The following is a 25,725-nucleotide window of genomic DNA, read 5'->3' as shown; positions in this document are numbered from 1 at the left end:
ACGTATATTACGATCCAAATAAAAATGTACACATACAATAAAAGAGGAAAGGCTATAGAACCCGCGGAAAACAGAAGTTAAACTTGAGTGTCTATATCGATTAAATACTCCTGAAGCTCCAGATCAACATTTTCGTTGAGGTTGCTTATACCTGGCTATGCATAATTTAATCTAGAGTTGTTTATTTGACTTATTACAAGGTAATCCAGATTCAAGGGAAATGAAGGCAAACAAAGCATCAATCAGGTATAAGAGAAGAACTTTCAGAAGAAACTATATCCAAGTAAAGGAAATACAACTATATATACAGTATATATATATGTGTGTGTATTTATATTTTATATATATATACATATATATATAATATACATGTATATATAAATATATATATACTATATATATACAGTATATATACTGTGTGTATATTATATGAGAGAGAGAGAGAGAGAGAGAGAGAGAGAGAGAGAGAGAGAGAGAGAGAGAGAGAGAGAGAGAGAGAAATCATACTAGAACCTATGAGACAAAATCATCTTTATACCAAACACGTATCAGCTGCTAAGTACCACGATGACGAAAATGCAGATGGGCTTGTCAATGGACTCGACCGGCCCGAGAGAAGACAAAAGCAAACGTGCCACGACAAATATCAGCTCATCCAATTTTTCGACGATGCTTCTGCTTGGTGGGTGGTGGGGATGCCTCTAGTATTGGTGTTGGTGGTGGTGTTGAAGCTCCTGCTGGTGTTGCCATACCGCGGACGCCACGGTCATTGTATGCATAATGAAGCAGCTGCACAAAATGATATTTCCTGAAAATTTACGGTCGAGTGAACGACCAACGTGCCCAAAAGTTCTCACGTCAGCCGACACGCAACTCGGGGTCGCCAAGTCATACTCCCCCACCCCTCCCACCTCTCTCCCTCCCTTCACCCTCCTCTCCCTCATCTGTCTTCACTTCTATCTAACTTCTTCCTCCACCACTCAACCCCCTACCCCCTCCTTCAAATCATTCTTCAATATGACTACCTAGAGATATATTTATAAACCGCGAATTCTCTCTTCTTTTTCCACAATTCACAATAAGCACGTAGGCATGTACCGTAACATTCTTTTGTAAAGAAAATTCTTCTCTAATGTAATAAAACTATTTTTAAAATTCAACCAAAAATTCCTTAGGAGCATGAATTTCCTCTAGTCTCAGTAACAAGAAAATTTTCCTTCCGAGTCACACAATATCAAAGAACTTCATATATTCGCCTCATGAAGTTATGGTGTGGTAAAAATTGAAGGTAAATGCTAATGTGGCATAACTGATGTGGCCATACATAATTTATATATATATATATATATATATATATATATATATATATATATATATATATATATATATATATATATGTGTGTGTGTGTGTGTGTGTGTGTGTATGTATATATCACAACGGTCAACTAATAGCCAGGTACCTCAATGACTACTCAAGTGAAAAGAAGCATACTGGATTTTTAGGGAACATGCCCATACCCAAACCAGCCATCGTCCATTTAGGGGATCGAACGCTGGCAGTCCAATATCCGAGCAGGGGGCAGGCACTACCATTTAATGAGGCCAGAGAGTGAGAGAGAGAAAATGTTCGTCTGGACAACATCCTTCATTCAGTTTCTTGTGATCTACAGACGAACTTGTCCAGAACTCAATTCTCATTTACCCCACCTTTTACTTCCAACTGGTCTGCCTTCTTGTCTTGCCCAATGAATGGTTTGGGTCCAGTTCGGGAAAGGAACCCTACTAGTAGGTTGCAGTGAATGCACACTGATTGAAGACCAAGTATACAACAGTATCTTTTTTTTTTTTTAGGTAACTTTACTCATGCCGCCTTACACTAACCATTCTCCCACAATGCAAAAACATACAGGTCCGGAACGTTCAAATGCATTTCAATAAAAAAAAAAAGAAATTGAAAATTTCTTAAAATATGAAGCTATATACAGATGTGTCATCTTGTACAACAATTCTCAAAAGTTCAAGGCCACGTACCGGACCCGATTTTAGAAAGAAAAAATAAAATCCTCAGGTAAGATACGCCCTGCAAAAACTAAAAATTAAACGAGGACCTCTCACAGTTACGTTTATTAAAAAAAAAAAAAAAAAAAAAAAAAAAAAAAAAAGCTACTCGGACAGTTCATTAGGCTAATTGATACGACTACCTTACGCAGTATATTTCCCACAACAAGGAATCAGTGCTGACTTGCATCTTGTACAACTGCAAAACTCCACTGCTGCTGCCTTCATCAATGCCAGAGGAGGCATGATGAAGCTCGATTCCACATGTAGGCTACATTCCACAGTTAATGAAATGTCCAAAAGTATCTGGATCTACCATTTAAGGCGACTCATACACGCTACTGATGTGTTAAGTCATCTAGACAAGATAACCTTCACCGATTCGAATGCAATGGGTGATATCTTTGAAGAAGAGAGAAATTCTATATTTCTCTACCAAATTCTTAAGGTTCTCTACGGCTTCTTCAAGATCAATAAAACACGATTCAGTCCGTCTACTGGACAGGACTGGCATGATCATCCAGATATGCAAGTGACGAAAACAGCATATATGAAATATTTGGTAGTATATGCATATTATCTCAATCCAACAACTTGCATTTTTTAAGAAAAGACTAGGTAATGCGGATATTCCTCCACTCTGTCAATTTACACTCGAAGGACCATATCGAGAGCAGAATACCTCATACAATTAGCATGACATTAACACTTCCACGGTGTCGGTGAAATTCTGGAATTTATGCACTTTTTAGTGGTCGCCCAGACTTACTTTCTAACAACGCTGTACCCTGCTCGGTCCCACTTGGCAGCGAAAAAAATAGGAAAAGACCGAGATACAGCAATGATCATGAAGATGGCAACGAAGACAATGATGAAGATGATGATGATCATCATCATCATAATCATCATAAAGAATACCTAATGCCACCGAAACCCCGAGCGTCGCCAGAAAATCTGGAGTTAATATCAGATTTACGAGGCCGTAAACAAGCAATCGATCCTTGGCAAGGAGCATACCACCACCACCATCTCCCTCTCCCCCCTCAATAATTGTTAGGGAATAAAGGCTGCTTTTATTGTTCTGTATATCAGAGCATGAAGCAGTAATAATAGACCAGCATATTTATCACCCAAAACTGCTCTATAAGAACCCCATAAAGCCAGGACCACTGTGCTGTAACCCCCAAACCTCCAACCACCTTTTCTTCTTCCTCTCTTGTCCTCCCACACATTCCCCAAGAACACTTCCTCCGCCTCCTCCTCATCCTTCCGTCTCCAGTCCATTTCATAACATGAGAGGGGAACCTCTACATCACAAACCACGACGTCGAATTACCAACGCGGTGAGGAAAGTCCCATTGGGGATTAAGTTTGCTACTAAGCACTTTCCTTTAAATATGTTAATGTTTGTAGGAAAATTCCACGTAAAGAGAAAGTGAAAAAATCTTTACTTCTTTTCACAAAATTCTGAATTCTAAATACAACTGAAAGATAAAAATACATGAAAGCTGACAGCATAAACAAAAAGAGAGAGAGAGAGAGAGAGAGAGAGAGAGAGAGGAGAGGCAGGCAGGCGTAATGGCTTTCCGATTCCTATTATCCTACGTTGTCGTAAAGCCGTTGTCAGAGGCCCTATCAGCTCTTCGATAGCTGGAGTAAATCTCGAACTGCCACCCGACAACAGTCCCCCCCACCCCAATTGCCCCGAGGGGAGTCGATAAAAGTGCCGACTTTACGGAGCTATATTTTTCTACTTTAGTTTCCGTCAACAAAGAACTCCATTAACGGGAGAGAGAGAGAGAGAGAGAGAGAGAGAGAGAGAGAGAGAGAGAGAGAGAGAGAGAGAGAGAGAGACCATAAAGCAGCTACTCGTCCATTCGCATTTTCATGCAGATTTCCTGTAGTCCACAGCTCACGCTGAATTAAATAACTTCATTACACTGCTGCCTTCTCTCTGTCTCTCTGAATCATCACACACCAACAACTAAATCACAATTAAATGAACATAGAAAGGCGTTCTTATAAGCCTGAATAAAATATAGCTTCCTGCAAGACAGCTGTTTAATTTCATGACTGCAAAGACTGTGTTTCATGTTGGGAGTGTTCCTTTTCACAGCCATTAACTTTGATCCATTTATTTTTAAAATAACACGGGCCGACATAACATCCAAGGTCAGCACTGATGTCTGCCCGAGTCTGCAACTGTCATTTGATCTTCACTTGATATATTTAACCCGTTTTCCTAATCAATTTCGACGCTAGACTCTAGGCAGTAGACATGAGCGTGCTTGAAGGTTTTATTCAAATTATTAAAGAACTATCCTAAAATTAAATTCATACAGAATGCAATCTCTTCTTATAAATAATCTGGTATCTGTTTTAAATAAACTTTTGAAACTTCACTATGTATTTCTTAAAAAAAAAAAAAACATAATATTCGACTATAACTAAATACATAATTCACTCATTCGTCCCTCCTCATTCGGTTCGAGATTCGAACACAGATCTCTCAGGTTGTAAATTTGATACACTACCACTAATATCTTATAGAGAGAGAGAGAGAGAGAGAGAGAGAGAGAGAGAGAGAGAGAGAGAGAGAGAGAGAGAGAGAGAGAGAATCATATACCTTAACAAATAATAAGTTAAGAAATCATTCCTTACAAACAATGGTGATCCATCATGCAATAATAACTCCTCTATGGCTACAACGTTCGTCATCGTGACATTTTTTTTTCAGCTTTTCTTATTAACTAAGTCACAAAGAACACCAAATCACAATATACTTACGATATATCCTTGCTCTGAGCTGGAGTGACTTCCGCCAGCCTGGAAAAGTAAAAAAGTAAATGTAATTAGTACGCTTTTTCTTCTAGATCAAGTTTCATATACTACAAAGTAATGTTTTCTACGGAACCATCGACTGTATCCACATATGGGTGAAACCCCAACAAAATTAACAACTTCCTATAATCACAGGAGATATGATGTTATTTGTGAACTTTTAGCTTCTGAAGATTTTTGCAAATACCACGTGGAATCTATAAAATAGACAAGATTCCACTATACAATAGTCTTGGGCAGAATCTGTAAACACACATAGAGCAAGTAGTAATAATTTTAGCAAACAATAAAGGAAAAATACAGCGGCAAAGGTACACCTCCACAGGTACATTCTTGATGACTAAGCTTTCCTAAACGATCATGTTGTCCTTAGTGGCTCTTGAGATTAGACCCAAATACCATTATAATAAAAGAATCTCCAGAAAAGTTGTCTGAATTGCGGAAGTTTGATCTACTTTGTTAACTACAGACACCTTTGTTCAACTGCAATAACGCACACCTGTGATAAATGGAGAGAGAGAGAGAGAGAGAGAGAGAGAGAGAGAGAGAGAGAGAGAGAGAGAGAGAGAGAGAGAGAGATTTGATTTCTATGAAATTTAGGGGTTAAGCCAAGCACTGGGGCACTTTCAGCCACTCAGAGCTCATACAGTGAAAATAGACACTTGAGTTGTTGGACATAAAGATATCTTACTGAAATGGAGATCAAATTTAAGAATTAAAAGGCGGAACTTGAAGAAAACCCCGCAGTTGCACTAAGAAATAGTTAAGAGAAATTGAACATCAAGATATTAGTAAGAAAGCGGGAAAACACGTCAAGTAAAAGACAAAATTGTGGGTGGAGAGAGAGAGAGAGAGAGAGAGAGAGAGAGAGAGAGAGAGAGAGAGAGAGAGAGAGAGAGAGAGAGAGAGAGAGAAATTTCATTGTAAACTACATATTAAAATATAAAATATCTAAATATTTTCGTAAACTTATGTTAGTCATTCGTAACATCATTTTTACTAATGGCTGCACTCACCTGTCACTGACAAACTAAGCTTTAACAAAACAATCTGCAAACTACACCTCCAATTCATTCGTTGTCACGAAACAATTTAAATTAACGCTTAATTGCTCTACTCTATTTTAAATAGTTTGCCTTCGCGGTGCTTCTTGGAAGCAATGTCATTGCGTCTTTCGAGAACTAGTATTGCTGGTTCTTTCATTCATTGCTATTGCTTGTTTCTTTGAGAAATACCATTCTGTCTTTATTTTCAGCGTGTGGGCTACATCCGGAACCGGCCCCACCAACCGAAACGCTGCTTACCTCAATGGCGTTACCTTTGATCACATAATTTCTCTCTCTCTCTCTCTCTCTCTCTCTCTCTCTCTCTCTCTCTCTCTCAACAACAATGTGCTACACTGTACACAGAGCAATACACACTTGTACTTGGTCATGTTCTTATTCCTCTCCTTTAGTATTCTGCCGAAACACACCAGTCAGCTCTCTGACGAAAGATCTGACAGCTGTCCAGGAGACGCTTCGGAATCAATCAATCTTGTAGATAGGGTTAGGTCTGCTTTCTATTTTTGCTTCTTTCATTGCAGTTGTTACATTACTGGTCGCAGAAAAATACATGCCGGATTACACCTAATATCTTGGATTACGGCAAATCTATAGTAAGGTTTCAACGATTTATAAAAAGGTAACAAAAGTTTCCAATCAGTGTGCTTTTAATTACTTTAAAGGCATCGGATCATTCTTGGGTATTTAGTAAGAGAGAAATACGGAGAGGAACAGAAGACTAAAAATTCACGCTCCAAGCATCAATGATCACACTCAGCTCTTTGAAGGAGATCCCAGTATTATCCAATAAGTAACTACAACAGTGTGGCTTCATTTCAACAGTCTAGCAAACTGATTGTTTTGTTTTTTGTTAATATGATCTCAATAAAAGTTGTGATGATTTTTACGAAAATTTTACCAAAGATGAATCACGTTCTTTTCAGTTGAGAATTTGGTGAAAGACTATACAAGGCACAAATAATCTAAGTGAATCTGCAGTTCAAACAGACTGAAGCTACATTAGGGAAATAAGTTTAAACATACGTCAAGTACAATCTGCATTGCTTTACGGATATGTAAGTATGGCAATGAAATTATTTTTAGAGATTTTGTCGATTTGAGAATAAATTTTTTGGAGAAATATTAGGGGTCAGATAGCAGAAGAGGGTGAGAAATAATGATATAAAGGAAATTATTAAAGTTCAATATGCACATGAAATAATGATGAAAAGATGTAGATGGCTTGGAGATGTCCTTCGTACGTCCTTGAGGGAACAGTATGCCTATATGTCAGCTGGGCACCTGTGGGCATCAGGAGAGTGTCAGGAGAGTCAGCCGACAAAGGCCTACTTGGGTGAGAACTAAGAGAAAGGGGGCTGGAGTGGAGATTTATAGGGGATAAAGCACAGAGAACAGGAGAGACAAAATTGGTGTAATTTCACAACCAAGGTTCTGCGTTACGTGGTGTGGAATGATGATGATGATCCTCGTGAACGCTGCTATTATTATTATTATTATTATTATTATTATTATTATTATTATTATTATTATTCATACAAATCTCATAATAGCATGAGTTCCTAAAACGGTGGAGAAATCCTCCGTGGTGTAAATGTAAATATATATTACAAACAAAAATGCAAAACGAGAGTTTTCGAGAATCGGAGAAGGAGCACCGAGCAGGTTCTCGAAAGCTCTCGTTTCATATTTTTTGTTTCTAATATATATTTACATTTACATCAGTGTGGATTTCTTCACCATTATTATTATTAATTAATATTATTATTATTATTATTATTATTATTATTATTATTATTATTATTATGTGGGATTTTTACGCAGCTGAGATGTAGAGTAAAATTAGGCAAAAAGAACAAAATAAAAAGAAATGCATTCATAAGCAAATAACTATACGGCACTTGTGAATAGTGAAGAGAAAGTAAGGCAAAAGATCCAGGCATTTATAAAAGCAGGTAAAACTGACACAATAATTTTCATAAAAAAAAGCAATGTTGTCAGTCTGCCAAAATTTACGTCGACTTTTTTAATTGAATTGAAAATAGAATTTAGGCCAAAGGCCAAACACTCGGACTAATGAGGTCATTCAGCGCTGAAATGGATATTTACAGTAAAAGTTTGAAAGGTGCAACAGGAGGCAAACCTCGCAGTTGCACTATGAATCAATTGTTAGTAGAGGGTGGAAAGTAAGAGGGAAGAAAGAGAATATGAAGAGGTACAGTAAAAGGAACGAAAGGGGTTGCAGCTAGGGGCCGAAGGCACGCTGCAAACAACCTTAAGCAACGCCTAAAGTGCACCGCATGAGGTGCACTGACGGCGCTACCCACCTACGGGAGTAGCCTATACGCTGAGAAGAGACACCAGGGCGCCGACACTCGGCTACTTGTGGACAGAGAAGCAAGTGCCAAGAGTTGGTACGCTACTACTTTGGGGTATTTTGGGGGTTGCCCAGAGACAAGCAAGATGTCCCAATGCATACAGTATAAATAAATATAACGTGCGAGAATAATTTCTCACAAATTGTTCCACCCCAGCGGGTAGCAAAAGGGAAGGAAAAACTAAGTAAAGGAAGCTTTCAACCTCTAACTGTTGCGTCAAGGATGGAGCCAAATGCAGAAATGTTCCACAGCATCACACGCTTCTTATAAATACAAAGGTGGTTCTCATCAGCAGTCGCTCACTATGATCTCTTAAGAATTTTAGGTCTTGCTGCATACTAGGTCCGTCCATCACATCACAGCCTATGATGAGTAACATGAATCATAAAATTTATCATAAGCCCACTTAACCACTCTCTCTTCCTCTCTCCACACTTTCCACCAAACATTTCCTAATTACACACGCTGATCCAACCTAGCGTCTTCCACTCTCCCACCATGACCAAACAATTTCCTCGTTTTCGTGCTACCGCTGTTAATACAGCACGTTAAATTCAATTCGACTTTTCATCTTTTCTTATAGTGACCCTGCCTACGATGAGTAACGTGAATCATATAATTTATCATAAGCGCCTCGCTGTGTTTGAGAGCTGTCAAAATACTGTTACGCAAAACGATAACACACCGACGTGAACGATTTATATTACTCAGTTACAATGGAAAAGGCAGCTTAATCTTGTCTATCTCTAAATATCATACTTAAACTCGGGAGTTTGCATCATTTACTAGTAGTCATCAAATAAATATTTTCCCGGATAAAAGAAAATCTAATCAACAACAATAATATGCCAGTGCAACAATTTTTTTTGTTTCTTCGTGTGTGTGTGTGTGTGTATATATATATATATATGTGTGTGTGTGTGTGTGTGTGTGTGTGTGTGTGTGTGTGTGTACGAAACCAACGTTACAAAGATGAAATCTACTAACACAAATTCATATAAAACATATTTTCAAGCATACTCATCACTTGAGGAAAATTTTCATTTTTTCTTTACTGGCATTTTAATTACAATCCAGAGAGAGAGAGAGAGAGAGAGAGAGAGAGAGAGAGAGAGAGAGAGAGAGAGAGAGAGAGAGAGAGAGAGATACTCTACGTCTATTTAGCTCTTCTCCAAAGCCAGCAAAGGAGAGCAAAAGTTGTAATTAAAGCCTTTGACTATTATTCTACCGCTGCATTTCAAAATGTTCAGTGTTCTATGTGGAAAGAATCACGAGGCTGTGAATTTGTCTACAAATCAATCATATAACAGAACGCACAAAAAGGAAACAAGGAGAAGGGGGAAGCAATGAAGAAAAAGTTTCTATATATACAAATAAAAAAATAACATCTAAGCTATATACTTATTTAAAAAAATTGACAACCTCAACCAGCGATAAAAAACCACGATGCACTGCTTGCAACATCACTGTTGCAATATAATGCAATTATTCCATTTACAAACTGTATCAGAGACACAAATTACTAGAGTACACAGTAAAAGCAAAAGCCCAGCGAGAAAACTTGCAAACGAATGACTAAACTTAAAATTTCAAATTGGAACAACTAGACTTGCCTGAGGTACAGACCTCACAGAAGGAAAAGAAAGTTGAGAAGGCTGAGGATGACCATGGGAGAGGTTTGTAAAAGAATCTTTAAACTTATTAACAAATATAGGTTAAGGACCACCGAATCGGGAAGCAGCAAATTCCACAACCTCGGCGTACATGGAATGAAACCTTCCAATCGGGAAGATTTGTAAGGTGAGCTAAGAGGTGACAAATCGTTTCCTTACCCTATAAAAAATCGACTAAATTTTATAAATCAATGACACGACAAAAAAAAAAAAATATGAATGCCAAAAGCTGTATGGGAGTAAGTTAATTTGACTAATAAACCCTTACAAAACAAAATTTAAAATTTATTACAGAACTGAAAGATAAAAAAAAAATAACAGGGACTATCAGACACAAGTATCTAAAGGTGTAACTGTGGGTAAACAACACAGTTGCACTCTCAGTACAAATATTAGAGAGGTTGGACAGTAACTTGAAAGGATGAGGGAGGATAGGCTAATCAAAGGTCAGTTACTTCAAGGAAAGAGATATTTGTATGAATGGAAGGAATACAGAATTATGGCCAAAGGCCAAGCGCTGGGACCTAAGAGGTCATTCAGCGCTGAAATGGGAAACTGACAGTAAAAAGGTTTGAAAGGTGTAACAGGAAGCAACCCTCGCAGTTGCACTATGAAACAATTGTTATGAGAGGGTGGAAAATAAGATGGAGGAAAAAGAATAAGAATGAAAGGGGATGCAGCTAGGGGCCGAAGGGACGCTGTAAAAGACTTAAGTAATACCTACAGTGAACCGCATGAGGTGCACTGACGGCAATAAACTAGTACAGAGGGAGATATTTTTGAAATCCCTAAAAAAAAAAAAAAAAAAAAAAAAAAAAAAAAAAACAATAATCAAGGGCTGAACAGCCACACAATTTCCACACAAAGGACATAGCCTACTGGACATAAAAAGCGCGCAGGAACGCATCATCTTCGGCTGCTTTGGCTTATGTGCCATGCCATGACCTTCCCCAAACTGGGGTTTCAAGTTACAACAGCCCCCTACACCACGACATTCCAAGTTCCTTTGGTTGAGGGAACACTCGAGCACCTCCCCCTTTCGTTTGCTTATTGACTGACTGACTGACTGACAAATTCATTCATCAAATGACAGAAATCAAATTTCGACGCAAGACGACCTAATCTCTGTTCTTTCCCCCTGCACACCTGGAGTATTATATATCACGAATGGTTGTTGCCTAAGATCAAGTCAATGGCTTTTTTTCTTTTTTACTTTATTCGTAACAGATAGATAGAATATAGAGTTTAGGCCAAAGGTCAAGCGCTGTGACCTATGAGGTTATTCAACGTTGAAAGGGAAACTGACAGTAAAATACTTCCTTCATAAGAATGTAAAGACATTGCAAATAGCATTTAAGCAGTCACATGTACTTTCGTCATTGCTATTCCATTCAAACATGACATTCAAATGTGTTGACTTTCCCGCATACGACGTTGTGTGTGTGTGTGTGTGTTTACCTAATTAAGTACGAGACATCACAAATTACACCGGATAAACAATTTACAGTATTAATGAGGTTATTTATTCAACTTTGTCTCCCACTGGTAACAAGACGATTACAGAGAGAGAGAGAGAGAGAGAGAGAGAGAGAGAGAGAGAGAGAGAGAGATGTACAAGGCGACTTCATACACATCTATATATATATAAAATATTCTTCAGACTTTCATATCCTTATAATTTATACAGTAAATGAAACCTCGCGGTACAAACATGTTAATTTTCAAGAGAATAAAATTAATATTAGAGAGTTTCCTTCTGCGTTCGTTCCCAGTCTGTAACGGCTTAAAAACAACTTCATACGATGAAGTAAAAAAAAATGAGAACCAAAATAAATATAGAAGCCATAATGAGACAGGCGATTAACATTAAGCAGGTAATTTACAATTATCCCTTCCCCACATCATGCGGCATTCACAGAACCCTTACACGTGGCAAGTCGCGATGAATTCCTGAATGGGAGGACACGTGACCTCGACAGAAATTAAAAGGAAACAAGTTTCTATATCTGAGGCTGCGAGGTACTTGTTTCTTATTTTCTCTGTATCCATTTACTAATTTATTTCCTCCTTTATTCGGACAGTTAATCGGAAGAATGGATAAGGAGACAGTAGGGCAAAAATCCACAAAGGGACAGAATTCTACACGTGGGAAGGCAAGTGCGTTGCCCAACCTGTTGCTCAAGAGAGCACTACTTGTGCTCTCCCTATGGAATGGTGGTGCCCTTTCAAAGAGGATAAAGTCCGACCAAAACATACTGAGAACGACGTAAAACTTCCAAACAGTTATCGAGCAGAACAAAATAAAATAGCCTAAATGTGGACACACAAAACTGACGACAGTGTTCCAACTGCTGTTAATTTTAAAGTATTAATTTTCTCTTATTATTTTTCTTGGATTACAGCAGAATCACGTGTGTATAATGCATCTCTTGTCTAAGGTACAGTAATTGCACTACTGATGCATTTCGCATGTCAATATTCACTTAAACAGTACCATTCAGATTTTGGTTGACTAACACCTTTAAGAGTGACAATCCATTTTCACATAAATTACCCTTTTTACCTCAAAATTATTCTAAAGCATTCTTTTCAACTATGCAGAATAGGCTCACTATTTATTTTCGTAGATTTGTGAGGTACAACACACACACACACACAAAACACAAACTGAGCCAAACATACGATTCTCGTCCATATTACTCATTTAGAGAGAGAGAGAGAGAGAGAGAGAGAGAGAGAGAGAGAGAGAGAGAGAGAGAGAGAGAGAGAGAGAGAGAGAGAGAGAGAGAGAGAGACTGCTACTACAAATCTTTTGTTTACTCTTCGTGTTGATCATTACTATATATTATTAACTGCTGCTGCATCTGAAACAAAAGTTTTTCAATATTTTTACGTATATCACAGCATGCATAATGTAATAAACAATATATCAGTTTAAAAAAATAACCCGTTTGGACTGTACGAGATGCGCAATGTTTATATTCAAAAGAATGAAGAATCTTCCAGTTGAAATCTTCGTTTACATTTTTTGGCTTTAAAAATCATAATTTTCAAATCTATCCTCCTTACAAGTTTTCAAAACAAATTGTTGGTCTTGGTTGTTTTTAATAAAAAAATCAGCATAACAAACGTGCTATGAGCAAGAATATTCTATACCGCAAGGCACCCTAGATTCTGAGAATGTGATGTGTGTCACAAAAATTTTAGGCATGGTTCTCTTCTGCAACTATCTTACACGCCAGTAGTTTATGAGGCAATACCACACGATTTTAGCTACATTCTGATACTTGGAGATTTTTTTACAAAATGGTTAGTTTTTACACTGAACTTTATTGTATAACTCTGAGTTAATACCTTCTAATAAAATCTGGTATAAATAAACTGTGGAAGTAATCTAAATTCTTTGAGGGATTTTAAATAGTCTAACAAACAACACTGCTTTAAAATTTCTAAAATTATGGGGTACTAAAATAATTACCCACCAGAAAACCACTGGGAGCTCACCTCAAAAAAAATAATAATAATAATAAATAATAATAAATAAATAAATAAAAATCAGAACCGGCCTCTAATACGATTTCGACCAGACGGGAAGTATGGCAAGCAAGACATGAAAGACACAGGATAAAACTCATTTCACTTCTAATTCCTTAAAGTGATGATGCAACATAATACATTAAAATAATATAATACAAACAGAGACGCCCAATGTCACAAAAACACCCTGATGTATATTATTGAACACTTGCGATAACTCGCCGTTACCTATTTTTAACATTCGTTAACCCTCCTTAATCTATTTTCATCATGTTAAAATGTCAGGGTTTAAAAAATAAATAGCAATGGTACCCGGCGCAGCGACAAAATACGACGGTATCTCACTTTATCTGTCGAACTGAAGTGCGTCCCAGTACGTAATTTCCGAGAGACGTTAATGCATATCGGCGGCTGTAATGTCATGACGGTGATTAATTCCATGACAGGCCTGTCGTTTGGATAAATCACACGATTCTCAGCCTCCGAGAATAAATCGGACGACGCGGGGATTATGGATACTGGATACAGTTGCAATATTTGTGACAATTACCATGTGAAACAGTATAAATATATACAGTATATACATTATTATATATATATATATATATATATATATATATATATATATATATATATTTCTGTGAACAATTGAGTACACGTTAAATGAAATAATTTTAACATTCATCAAGAGAAGGCGGTATTGGTGGCTGTTGTTCCAGAGGATTACTTTATATATATTATATTATTTATTTATTTATTTATTTATATATATATATATATATATATATATATATATATATATATATATATATATATATATATATATATACATACATATACATAAATTTTGTGTGTGTGTGTACTTTGTGGTTTTACAGCTTCATTCCCGAAGATATTGAAAAATCAAGTATATTTTGCTCTACATTACTGACGGGTCATACATAACATGTTTGTGGAAGGTTAATTTTAAAATAATTATGCTGAGATAAGACAAGGCGTCAACTTTCCTTAACTTACCGTTTTCATTGAAATTGGTATTTTATCTGGTTTCGGTATTATAGTTTAGAATAAAAAAATCACGATCAGACACACAATTGCAATACTATGCAATCGTGCACGTACTCACCAAATCTCAACCCTATAATTTAATTCCCTTTGATTGGCACAAAAGAATACACTATGTAGCTCTGCTGACGCAATTAATGAAGCAGGTCGCCTAGTGGCACAACTGTACAGTACACGCAATAATTACAGGTGCGCAATGTGTCTACTAAATGTAGACATTGCACGCCCACACAATATGCCTGCGCCAAACAATTCTTTACTTACACCTAAAAGCAACTATTTGTTGCAATCGAGTCTCTCGAGAGCGCAAAACATGAAAGAGCCTGCGATGCTGATGGTGATGGTGAAGAGCAATACTCCCAATTCCATATCACTTCTATATTGATTTCACTTTACCTACTCTAGCTAGCACTGTTTTGTTTTAAATGTCCAGGACGTACCACCTCATTGCTGTCAGTCGCATTTCCCGAACAAGCCTTTTACTCTCTTTGACTTTCTGGCGGCAGAGGTCAATACTGGCTGTCCACTGCTCTCCAAAGCAACAGTTATCACTGTTTCCCTTCCCTATGATTTATTCGCGCGGAGAGAAGGGGCGACTTTAAACGTCCTCATCAACACATTTTCGAGGCATGACACAACACATCAAAATTCAACCACGCCTACACGCACGCACAAAACCTTTTTTCTCGAGAGAACTCGCACACAAAAACTGACGCCTGCACTAGTTTTTCATTTTCCTCTGTCTCTTCAGGGAAGTCACTCTCGTGTCGCCGGACCACACGCGCAATGAGATCGTCTCAAATAGCATACAGCAAGAGCGACTGCCACACATCAGTATGCGCACAACGAGGGCCTTTGCCACACTGATGCCGCATCTGCTACTTACCGCTAGCCCAGCCAACCGCCGCCCTCAAGCTTCCATCCCCCCCTCCCACACCCCACCCCAATCCCCCAAGAACCACACCACCAACAGGGGAACACCCCCCTCCCATCCCAGTACCACCACCCGAGGACGCATCCTCATAAATGCACCTTGCAACCCTTTTGCTTGCCTCGCAGTCATACCTGCGCGCAGGCAAACTCGCCTCTCCACTAGCCACATACTCTTTGCCAAACAGTGCTTTCCTCCGCCTCTTTGTTCAGAATGTTGCAAATATCGACGTCGAAAAACACCAGCCTGTTTCCATAAGAGCGATACATTTTTCGCGATCTCTCGACAGTTGAAAAAAAGATAAGATGTAATGAATCATGAGTCAATTTTCATACACCATAAACGTATACCGTTTTGGCGTCGTCCTCTGTACATATGACATATAGTTACAATTGTCCATGAAGAAATCTAAATTTATCAAAATACCCTACAAAAACAATAAGCACAGATCGTGCAATACTAGGCCTGAAATGAATGAAAACACACACTAGTGTATTTATGCCTAAACAACACTTTCTGTCCGACCTGTGAGGAAAAAGTGTGGTTAAGCGAAGTATTGATGACTTGCATTCTTCAACATTTGCTCATATTTCAGTGTCTACCTAGGGTAATATACTGAACAAGAATATTTATACAAACATCATATCCCGTATTTAAGTACGCTAAGCATAAAAATTTACGAAAACAATATACCTTCACAAAGTTAAATACAACTAAAAACTTTCAATCAGCAACTCCACCTATGCAAAGAGCAAGCAACTGAACTTGAAACATTTCGTTTCAACGCGTTGCTAGGCAACACCTACTCTGTTAAAGATATAAATAAAACTGTTCGTGAACGAATACATATACAACTGCACAAGACGCACGTTAGTTCCAAATCTGGGAAATATTTATTGCCGGCAATCTGTAAGACACAACCATCTGTTGCATCGAAACCTTGCGTGCAACAATTTTTTTTCTCGGTTGCAAGGTGGCCGTGCACCAACGCAGTTGGTGTAAAAGAAAAGCAACGAATAAATGACGCCTGTCTTCCACAGGGGACAAAAATCAGAAAAGATATGACTTCTTCCTTCCACACACCATTTGTTTCATGGAAAAGACCAAAACTTGTATCTTATTTCTTTCTTCCACAAATCTGTTTCAAGGGAAAGACCAAAACTTGTATCCTATTTCTTCCTTCCACAAATGTTTCAAGGAAAAGACCAAAACTTGTATCTTATTTCTTTCTTCCACAAATCTGTTTTAAGGAAAAGACAAAAACTTGTATCCTATTTCTTCCTTCCACAAATGTTTCAAGGAAAAGACCAAAACTTTTATCTTATTTCTTCCTTCTACAAATCTGTTTCAAGGAAAAGACCACATCTCGTATCTTACTTCTTCCTTCCACAAATCTGTTTCAAGGAAAAGACCAAATCTCTTATTTCTTCCTTCCACAAATCTTTTTCAAGGAAAAAGCCAAACCCCTCGTATCTTATTTCTTCCTTCCACAAATCTTTTTCAAGGAAAAGACCAAAACTCGTATCTTATTTGTTTCTTCCTTCCACATACCATTTGTTTCATAGAAAAGATCAAAACTCGTATCTTATTTCTTCCTTCCACAAATCTGTTTCAGGGAAAGGACCAAATCTCGTATCTTATTTCTTCCTTCCACAAATCTGTTTCAAGGAAGAGACCAAACCTCGTATCTTATTTGTTCCTTCCACAAATCTGTTTCAAGGAAGAGACCAAACCTCGTATCTTATTTGTTCCTTCCACAAATCTGTTTCAAGGAAAAGATTAAAACTCGTATCTTATTTCTTCCTTCCACAAATCTATTTCAAGGAAAAGATTAAAACTCGTATCTTATTTTTTCCTTTCACAAATCTGTTTCAAGGAATAGATCAAAACTCGTATCTTATTTCTTCCTTCTACAAATGTTTCAAGGAAAATATCAAAACTCATATCTTTTTTTTCCTTCCCCAAATCTGTTTCAAGAAAAAGACTAAAACTCGTATCTTATTTCTTCCTTCCACAAATCTGTTTCAAGGAAAAGACCAAAATTCGTATCTTATTTCTTCCTTCCACAAATCTGTTTCATGGAAAAGATCAAAACTCGTATCTTATTTCTTCCTTCCACAAATCTTTTTCAAGGAAAAGACCAAACTTCGTATCTTATTTCTTCCTTCCACAAATCTGTTTCAAGGAAAAGACCAAATTCGCATTTTATTTCTTCCTTCCACAAATCTTTTTCAAGGAAAAGACCAAAATTCGTATCTTTTTTCTTCCTTCCACAAATTTGTTTCAAGGAAAAGATCAAAACTCATATCTTATTTCTTCCTTCCACAAATCTGTTTTGTGGAAATACCAAAGCTCTTATCTTATTTCTTCCTTCCACAAATCTGTTTTATGGAAAAGATCAAAACTCTTATTACTTCCTTCCACAAATCTGTTTCAAGGAAATGACCAACACTCGTTTCTTATTACTTCCTTCAACAAATCTGTTTCATGGAAACGATCAAAACTCTTATCTTTATTTCTTCCTTCCACAAATCTGTTTCAAGGAAAAGACCAAAACTCGTATCTTATTTGTTCCTTCCACAAATCTGTTTCATGGTAAAGATGAAAACTCGTATCTTATTTCTTCCTTCCACAAACCTGTTTCATGGTAAAGATCAAAACTCGTATCTTATTTCTTCCTTCCACAAATCTGTTTCAAGAAAAACACCAAAACTCCCATCTTATTTCTTCCTTTCACCAGTCTGTTTCAAGGAAAAGTTCAAAACTCGTATCTTATTTCTTCCATCCACAAATCTGATTCAAGGTAAAAATCAAAACTCGTACCTCATTTCTTCCTTCCAAAAATCTGTTTCAAGGAAAAGATCAAAACTTTTGTTTCTCCCTTCCACATACCATTTGTTTCGCGGAAAAGATCAAAACTCGTATCTTATTTCTTCCTTCCACAAATCTGTTTCAAGGGAAAGATCAAAACTCGTATCCTATTTCTTCCTTAGACAAATCTGTTACATGGAAAAGATCAAAACTCTTATCTTATTTCTTACTTACACAAATCAGTTTCAAGGAAAAGATCAAAATTCGTATCTTTATTTCTTCCTTCCACATACCATTAGTTTCATGGAAAAGATCAAAACTCATATCTTATTTCTTCCTTCCACAAATCTGTTTCAAGGTAAAGATTAAAACTCGTACCTTATTTTTTCCCTCCACAAATCTGTTTGAAGGAAAAGATCAAAACTCTTATCTTATTTGTTTCTTCCTTCCACATACCATTTGTTTCACGGAAAAGATCAAAACTCGTATCATATTTCTTCCTTCCACAAATCTGTTTCAAATAAAAATCAAATCTCCTATCCGATTTTATTTCTCCCTTCCATAAATTTGTCTCAAGGAAAAGATCAAAACTCGTATCCTATTTTATTTCTTCCTTCCACAACCATGTTTCAAGAAAAAGATCAAAACTTATATCCTATTTCTTCATTCCACAAATCTGTTTCAAGGAAAAGATCAAAACTCGCATCTTATTTTATTTCTTCCTTCCACATATCATTTGTTCCATGGAAAAGATCAAAACTTGTATCTTGCTTCTTCCACAAATCTTTTTCAATGAAAAGATCAAAACTCGTATCCTATTGTTTTCTTCCACAAATCTGTTTCAATGAAAAGATCAAAACTCGTATCCTATTTCTTCCCTCCCCAAACCTTTTGCAAGAAAAAGATTAAAACTTAACACGTCTTTCATCTTTCCTTGTCTTGCAAATGATACAATGTTCTCTAAATGATTCTTCCAAAATAAAATAAAATTTAAAAATCCCTCTTAAACACATATTTAAATAAAAATTACTCACATTCATAAAGATAACCTAGGCAGTTACATTTTAGAAATTTAAACCTCCGTCAACCATAAAAAAAATCTTTGAACACGTTTAAATAAAATTAATTACATTGTTTCAGACAACCTTGACAGTTACACTTACGGAATGTAACAGCTCAGTCAAGCATGATATGAAATTCTTTTTATGCTTATTTAAAACGAGGACAGAGAGCTACGAACAGAAGCGTTGGTGGGCAGAGCCGTGAAAATGACACACATGTGGGAAGATGATTACACATTAAAACTACAAAAAATCTAAATACTAGACGTTGCCTACAATAACACCACCACCGATGATACCACCACAACTTTCAGGTCGTTTGTATACGTAGCCGAACAGCGAGAATTTAATGTACGAAAAATCGCTATGTGAAAGACAGAATTAAAATAACAAGAAAACATACAAATATAGACAAAGAGAAGTCTTTTAACAGCTACCACCACGTAGTTTGAGTAGCATTTTTACGAAGAAAACATGAGATCAACACAGAGAAACTTCTGATGAAAACGAGGTAAAATGATGAAACAGGCCTAGCTCGGACTAAAATTTACCCAGTTATGCGCACCGACAGCTTCACGGGATGTGCGATTATTCAGTGACTTAATGAATCGCTACTGAAATCTCTTACACAGAGGGCGAAAGGCGATAAGAAAACTGTTCACAGGAGATATCAGTAAAGAACGTCTACAGACCCAGAGATATCATGTTACATAAATCAGTCAATAAAAAGCCATTGCTCTTCGCCCTTGAAAAATATAGCTTTCTAACAGCGATATTAGACACTCGGAGCCATAATTATTAAAGCGTACTGTGGGGTACACTCGTGTATTCCTTTTAAGCTGTCTCCTGCCATTCGCCCGAGGCCCTTTGGTTCAGTGTAACGGGATATGGAACGTGGCATTGAGTCATCACTACTAGACTGGGCGAGGCACTCCCCTAGATTTCATAGGGTGCCACTATCGAAAGGAATTCTGTTAGCTTCAATTTACTGCTTTAATCACCAAGCCACTGCACCTACGACGTCCAAAATATGTTTTCATCAAGCAAAAACGGTTAGACACTTTTTGCGTTAAGGGCCAAAATCACACCATGGATTATTCAGGATGCTTAACTGGATTGAAATACCGGCATCACTAAGTCAAAAGATCATATACTTGGGTCGTAAGCTGCTTCCAATGTTCAACGCCGTTCCACGATGCCCTGATAATGCCACACTCCATCAGGGCTCGTAGGAAGCTGGTATGTAAGTTAACAGCCTAATGGTCTGTATTTTGAACTCATCCTTCCAAACAACGAAAGGATTTAAACGAGAGTTCCTAAAGGATTATATTTACCCAACAACACTAAGGGTTTCCCTCAGAAAATATACAAATCATCAAGATGAAAAAAATTTCAACAGCTCTATAAAATTTAATGTACTCCGGCCTGCGCTTTTTTTTTTTTAGTATAAAAAAACTCTTCTTTATGGGCTTGATGCTGGCAACGTGCCCTGAACTGATGTTACGTAAGACAAAAAAAAAAAAATTAAATCGTTAAATCTTCCAGCGACCATAAGTCCTTTCAAAGACTGGGTCATTCCTAAACTGAAAAGCAAGACATGTTAATGGGACACTTTTTTTTTTTTTACTAGATAATATGTTGGTTCCCTAAAGTCTCTTCACTTATCAACACCTGTTGAAGGGGCATCTTTTACCTCATTTGCTAAAAGCAAGTAGAAACTACGATAAAAGGATAAAGTTAATTTCCATCCATTGAAATATTCCTGTATCTTTTCCATCCTGATCTAGAGCCTTACTACTGGTTTTCTGTGGTTTGTAATAAACAACGGCCTATCATTTTTCCTGCCACCGATGGCACAAAAGAAAATTCTCTCTCTCTCAAGAGAACTTAACTTATGCACGCAATAACTTTCAGGATTGGAGAAAGACTTCCCGCTTGGACCTCCAGTAAGATTGATTTCAATAGGGATCCTATTATCTCTTACTCCTGCTCTTCTAAACTTAGTGAGTGGTCCTCTTTTCGCAGCGCGTCCTTGACCATTTTTCCCGACTTATTTTCATAAACGTTTCTTTAGTTTACCTTGTCTTATAACGTTAAGTAATTTACGTTGCTTTCTCTTTTATGTTTATATATTTGTGCATATTGCGTGGAAGTTTGTTCAGCCAAGTAATAGGCCTTTTTGTTTTAATGCTATATAACCAGCCATGCAAACTTTCAATAATAATAATTATACTAATATTAGTGATGCTGCTAAATGACTCTGATATTTCTGCAGGTTAGTCACAAATATAACATGGCACTAATCATAACGGAGGTATGCAACTCATATTTCAGTGTGGGCTATCAAGAAAAAATTATAATACCCAGTAAATTCTAGCTGATAAGATTCGTGAAAAAAAGTAATTCTTGCACTCCATCACCTATTCTGTAATACTGATACTAGCGTAGCATATCTCAAAATAAATGACATTTTGGGAGGTTCCAAAGACCTCGCCGATTAGCAAAGCTTTCATGTTTCAAATCATTGCAATACAGGGAAGAGAGATAAGCCTTTAAATCAATTATTCATCGGCCGCTCTACGCGTTATCTTATAATTCTAACAGCTAATCTGATATGCCTTAATTTATACTAAGACGACTGATAAAAACCCTTCCACGGAAAAGTGAAAACTATCCACTTATACCTTTTATTTACCTGGCATTCAATCAATCAATTTAACATTGGGCTGTCACATTCAAAGGCCAACTGACGTCAACAAGAAGTCGGTGCCGACAAGTCTTGATTATTCTCACAAAGGACAGAAAAATATCGCTTGTAACCTGTCAACAATACCGTGCCTTTTTTTTTTTTTTTTTATCAATCACACCTATAAAATAACATGATTGTAAAACTCCTGAAAAACAGCGCAGCCCCAACACAATGTGACACATATCCCTCAAATAAATGAAGAAATCGAACATTTATTTGTCGATTTGCGAACAGAAGACGTCTCCCGAATTCAAGCGTATCGGTTTTGTGATCTGCTCCTTCCTTCCCTATTCTTTTGTCACTTTTTTCTATAGCCTCTCTCTCTCTCTCTCTCTCTCTCTCTCTCTCTCGATTCCCCTTTGGAGCCCTCTTGGGTTTCAGTCTGTTGACTCTGTCCTTCACGATTTTCAGCTTTAGATTTAAAGACAGTAATTGAAGCTGTAGTTCTACACGTCATTTTCGCCATTCTCATGATCTACAGCACACAACCCCATCAGAGGACCTTTCAGTCACCGACACTGTGATGAAGAATTGTAAATAAAAGCCCACCACTTGTTACAAGACATTGAAGACAACTACAAAACACAGTGCACAAATCTGGTTGCCGCCGGACTACTTTAAAATCGATCAATCAATTCTGAGTACGGTTTGTGTTTAAGGTAGAAATCTGCCCTGAATGAAGGGTCGGCTGATTATGTGAAATCAATATCTGAAGGTGTTTTCCAACTGCGTATCAATTCGTTTCTCCTAAAAGCCCTTTTGTATAATGTTAGCTTCTACAGACTGACGTCGTAATTCAGGAAAAAATTAAAAACTGCTGTAGTTCAGTGGCCATGAGATGGTCGCATGCCTTGCCAAGTAAGTCAAGAAGGAAGCACTGAAACTGTGAGACACTGTTTACAGTTTCGAAGGCAGCGCTCAGAATCAGTTATGCCAGTGTGGAAAAAATGCTTCTTATTATGTCTGTGCTTCGTTATCACCAGCGTTCTTCTTACTTTCATACATTGCAATGCCAAAGCTGTACCTGATTTCTCCAATACCTTTTAATATTGTAAAGTAAATCATTATGCAACAAAAATGCGAGATTTGTAAATATCACAAAAAAGTGTTTCAAGAAGCTAATTGGAGAAATTTAACGAAAAAATCAATGAAAATACACCAACTACAGGTACAGGGATTTAGATTACGAGACCTTGTCAAGATATAAAAATAAAGTGTGTGTGTGTGTGTGTGTGTGTGTGTGTGTGTTAATGGTTAGGATAATTTAATACTCTTTTCTTATCCTTATCAATATATAAAAAATTATACTGTGTGTGTGTTAATGGTTAGGATAACTAATACTTTTTTCTTGGATACCTTATCAATATATAAAAATATTATATTGTGTGTGTTAATGGTTAGGATAATTAAATACTCTCTTCCTTCGTATGTAGAGGCAGACAAGTACTGTCACATCTTACCTTATTATTGTGAATTTTGGGAGCAGAAATAGTTTTCTTCTTTGTAGGGTGCTCCGTTTTGACTCGCTCGGGAAATGGATCGAGTCTGCGAGTGCCAGCCTTATCAGACGCCCGAACGCATCGCTGAAAGAAACGAAGAGGAAAAAAAATCTCGATTATTACCTAGACACATGTCAATATTTTTACGTACTTAAAAAATCTAACTTACTTCCAACACGCATCGTAACCTTCGAATGATCGAAAGGTCAACAGTTAAAAAACTAACTTACTGCCAATAAATATTGATAATCTTCCTAGGGCTTAAAGGTCAACTGACTATTACTTTCCTTCTACTGCCACGCTTTGGAATTCTCTTTCTGATTCTGTCTTCCTGACTCCTAACACCTTTCTTCCCTCAAACCCAACCACTCTTTGCTTACTTTTCTTTTTTGTTTTTTTTTTTTCAGGGCGTGATTTGAACTTAAAACAAAATCGGATTCACACCTTTCAAGACACTATCCTAGTCTCCGTTATCTGACCTATTTTTTTTTTATGATCGTCAATATTTTTACTAAAAAAAATTATTTATGAACATGCTATAAATTCGATATAATATAATATATATATATATATATATATATATATATATATATATATATATATATATATATATATATATACAGTATACACACACATATATATACAGTATATATATACAGTATATATATATATATATATATATATATATATATATATATATATATATATATATATAATATATATATATATATACTGTATATAAAATATCAAAATCAATAAATAAAACACCTGAGCATTCACTGAAATTCAGCTTCGATGAAAACACAACCTTAAGAATAAGGTGTTAATATTACACAGGATTAAAACGATGTATGAGCTATGACAGTGAAAGCATTCGAGTAAAAACAGTTGTAATTAAATAAAAAAAATTCACAGGAAGCGATATGACAGATGTCGTCTGGTTCAGCTGTACTGAAAAATTTCAAATTGCATAGTACCAAATTATCAACCAAGACTATATTTCACTGAAATCTCGTACCTAATCGCTTAACACATCGGCCATTATCACTGCATCCTAGGCTTTCCAAACTTTTGGTGCGACAGCCATATCGCTTTAATACGACTGTCATATTTATCTTTATTACTCTCTACTAAGATATGCGAATCGATGTCTCGTGACCTTGCACTGGAGCAAATATCTAAGCCACAGACAGTATGTTTTATTCATCTTTATCATTTCCTGCTTTAGCAAATCAGGAACACACTAGCGTAAATATATATTAAAGTTGACGTTACGGAGTCGCCGGACCGTACAAAATTTCTTACCCATAATGTAGACATAAATTCCTTCTAGATGAAACAAAATAAATGCCCTCATTTTGATGCAACTGCAACAACCTTCGACCATTTTTTTTCAAGTTGTTCCACTCTCGCATTCTTTTTGGATATTCATAAACTTTGAATTTAACATTATTTTGGATGTGTGTACCAGTATAACAAGTTATGCTGGGTACCAAACGCGTTACAAGTTCCTTTGCACGAAATCAGGTCTGACCAAAATTTTAAACCACAAACAGCCCGCTGCCTAAATCAACTTTTCAAAGGCACAACATACTTGACAGTCACGTGGCAAAATACTTTTTCATCAGCAGAATAAACTTTAATTTTCATGTAGCACGATATACTTTTAGTAAAACTATTTACAATGACAAATACAAACTTTTCCACCAAGTCGACCACTTACCTGGGATTAACTTCTAAGTAGACGTGGTGCCTTGCTACTGGGTCTGGCGATACTGAATCCTGCATTACTGCAGATATCTCTCACCGCCTTTTAATACTGCAGATGTTCTGATTTATTTTTTTTATTCTAAGGTCAATGGGACGCACAAATGAAAATGAAAGCACAGTCGTACTTCTCAAAGCAATAAAGTCATCCAAAAATTAAGAAAAACATAATGAAAAATTACACATTTCTAAGGGATATATCATTTACTCTTACCAAGGTTCAATTAGTCACTTTATAAACCGTTCACTTTGCAATCTACTGTAAATGATAAAGGGAATCCTTAAAAATGAAAA

The 25,725-nt window shown here is 36.7% G+C and overlaps 1 protein-coding gene across 2 annotated transcripts in view; it reads right to left on the bottom strand.

The window, feature by feature from the left end:
• Nucleotides 1–25,725, bottom strand: part of LOC136832045 (autism susceptibility gene 2 protein-like) — a 115,927-nt gene that overhangs the window by 39,125 nt on the left and 51,077 nt on the right. For both annotated transcript variants that reach the window (XM_067092558.1, XM_067092559.1), the window contains exons 2-3: nt 23,626–23,748; nt 4,846–4,884 (exon numbers count right to left, since the gene is read on the bottom strand). In XM_067092558.1, the coding sequence (XP_066948659.1) occupies nt 4,846–4,884; nt 23,626–23,748 (162 nt within the window). The remainder of the gene's footprint in view (nt 1–4,845; nt 4,885–23,625; nt 23,749–25,725) is intronic.

The sequence above is a fragment of the Macrobrachium rosenbergii genome, chromosome 49 (assembly GCF_040412425.1).
Source record: "Macrobrachium rosenbergii isolate ZJJX-2024 chromosome 49, ASM4041242v1, whole genome shotgun sequence".
In the NCBI taxonomy this organism is placed as follows: Eukaryota; Metazoa; Arthropoda; class Malacostraca; order Decapoda; family Palaemonidae; genus Macrobrachium; species Macrobrachium rosenbergii.
The sequence above is the reverse complement of the archived record's forward strand: the minus strand, read 5'-3'. Positions and strand labels throughout refer to the sequence as shown.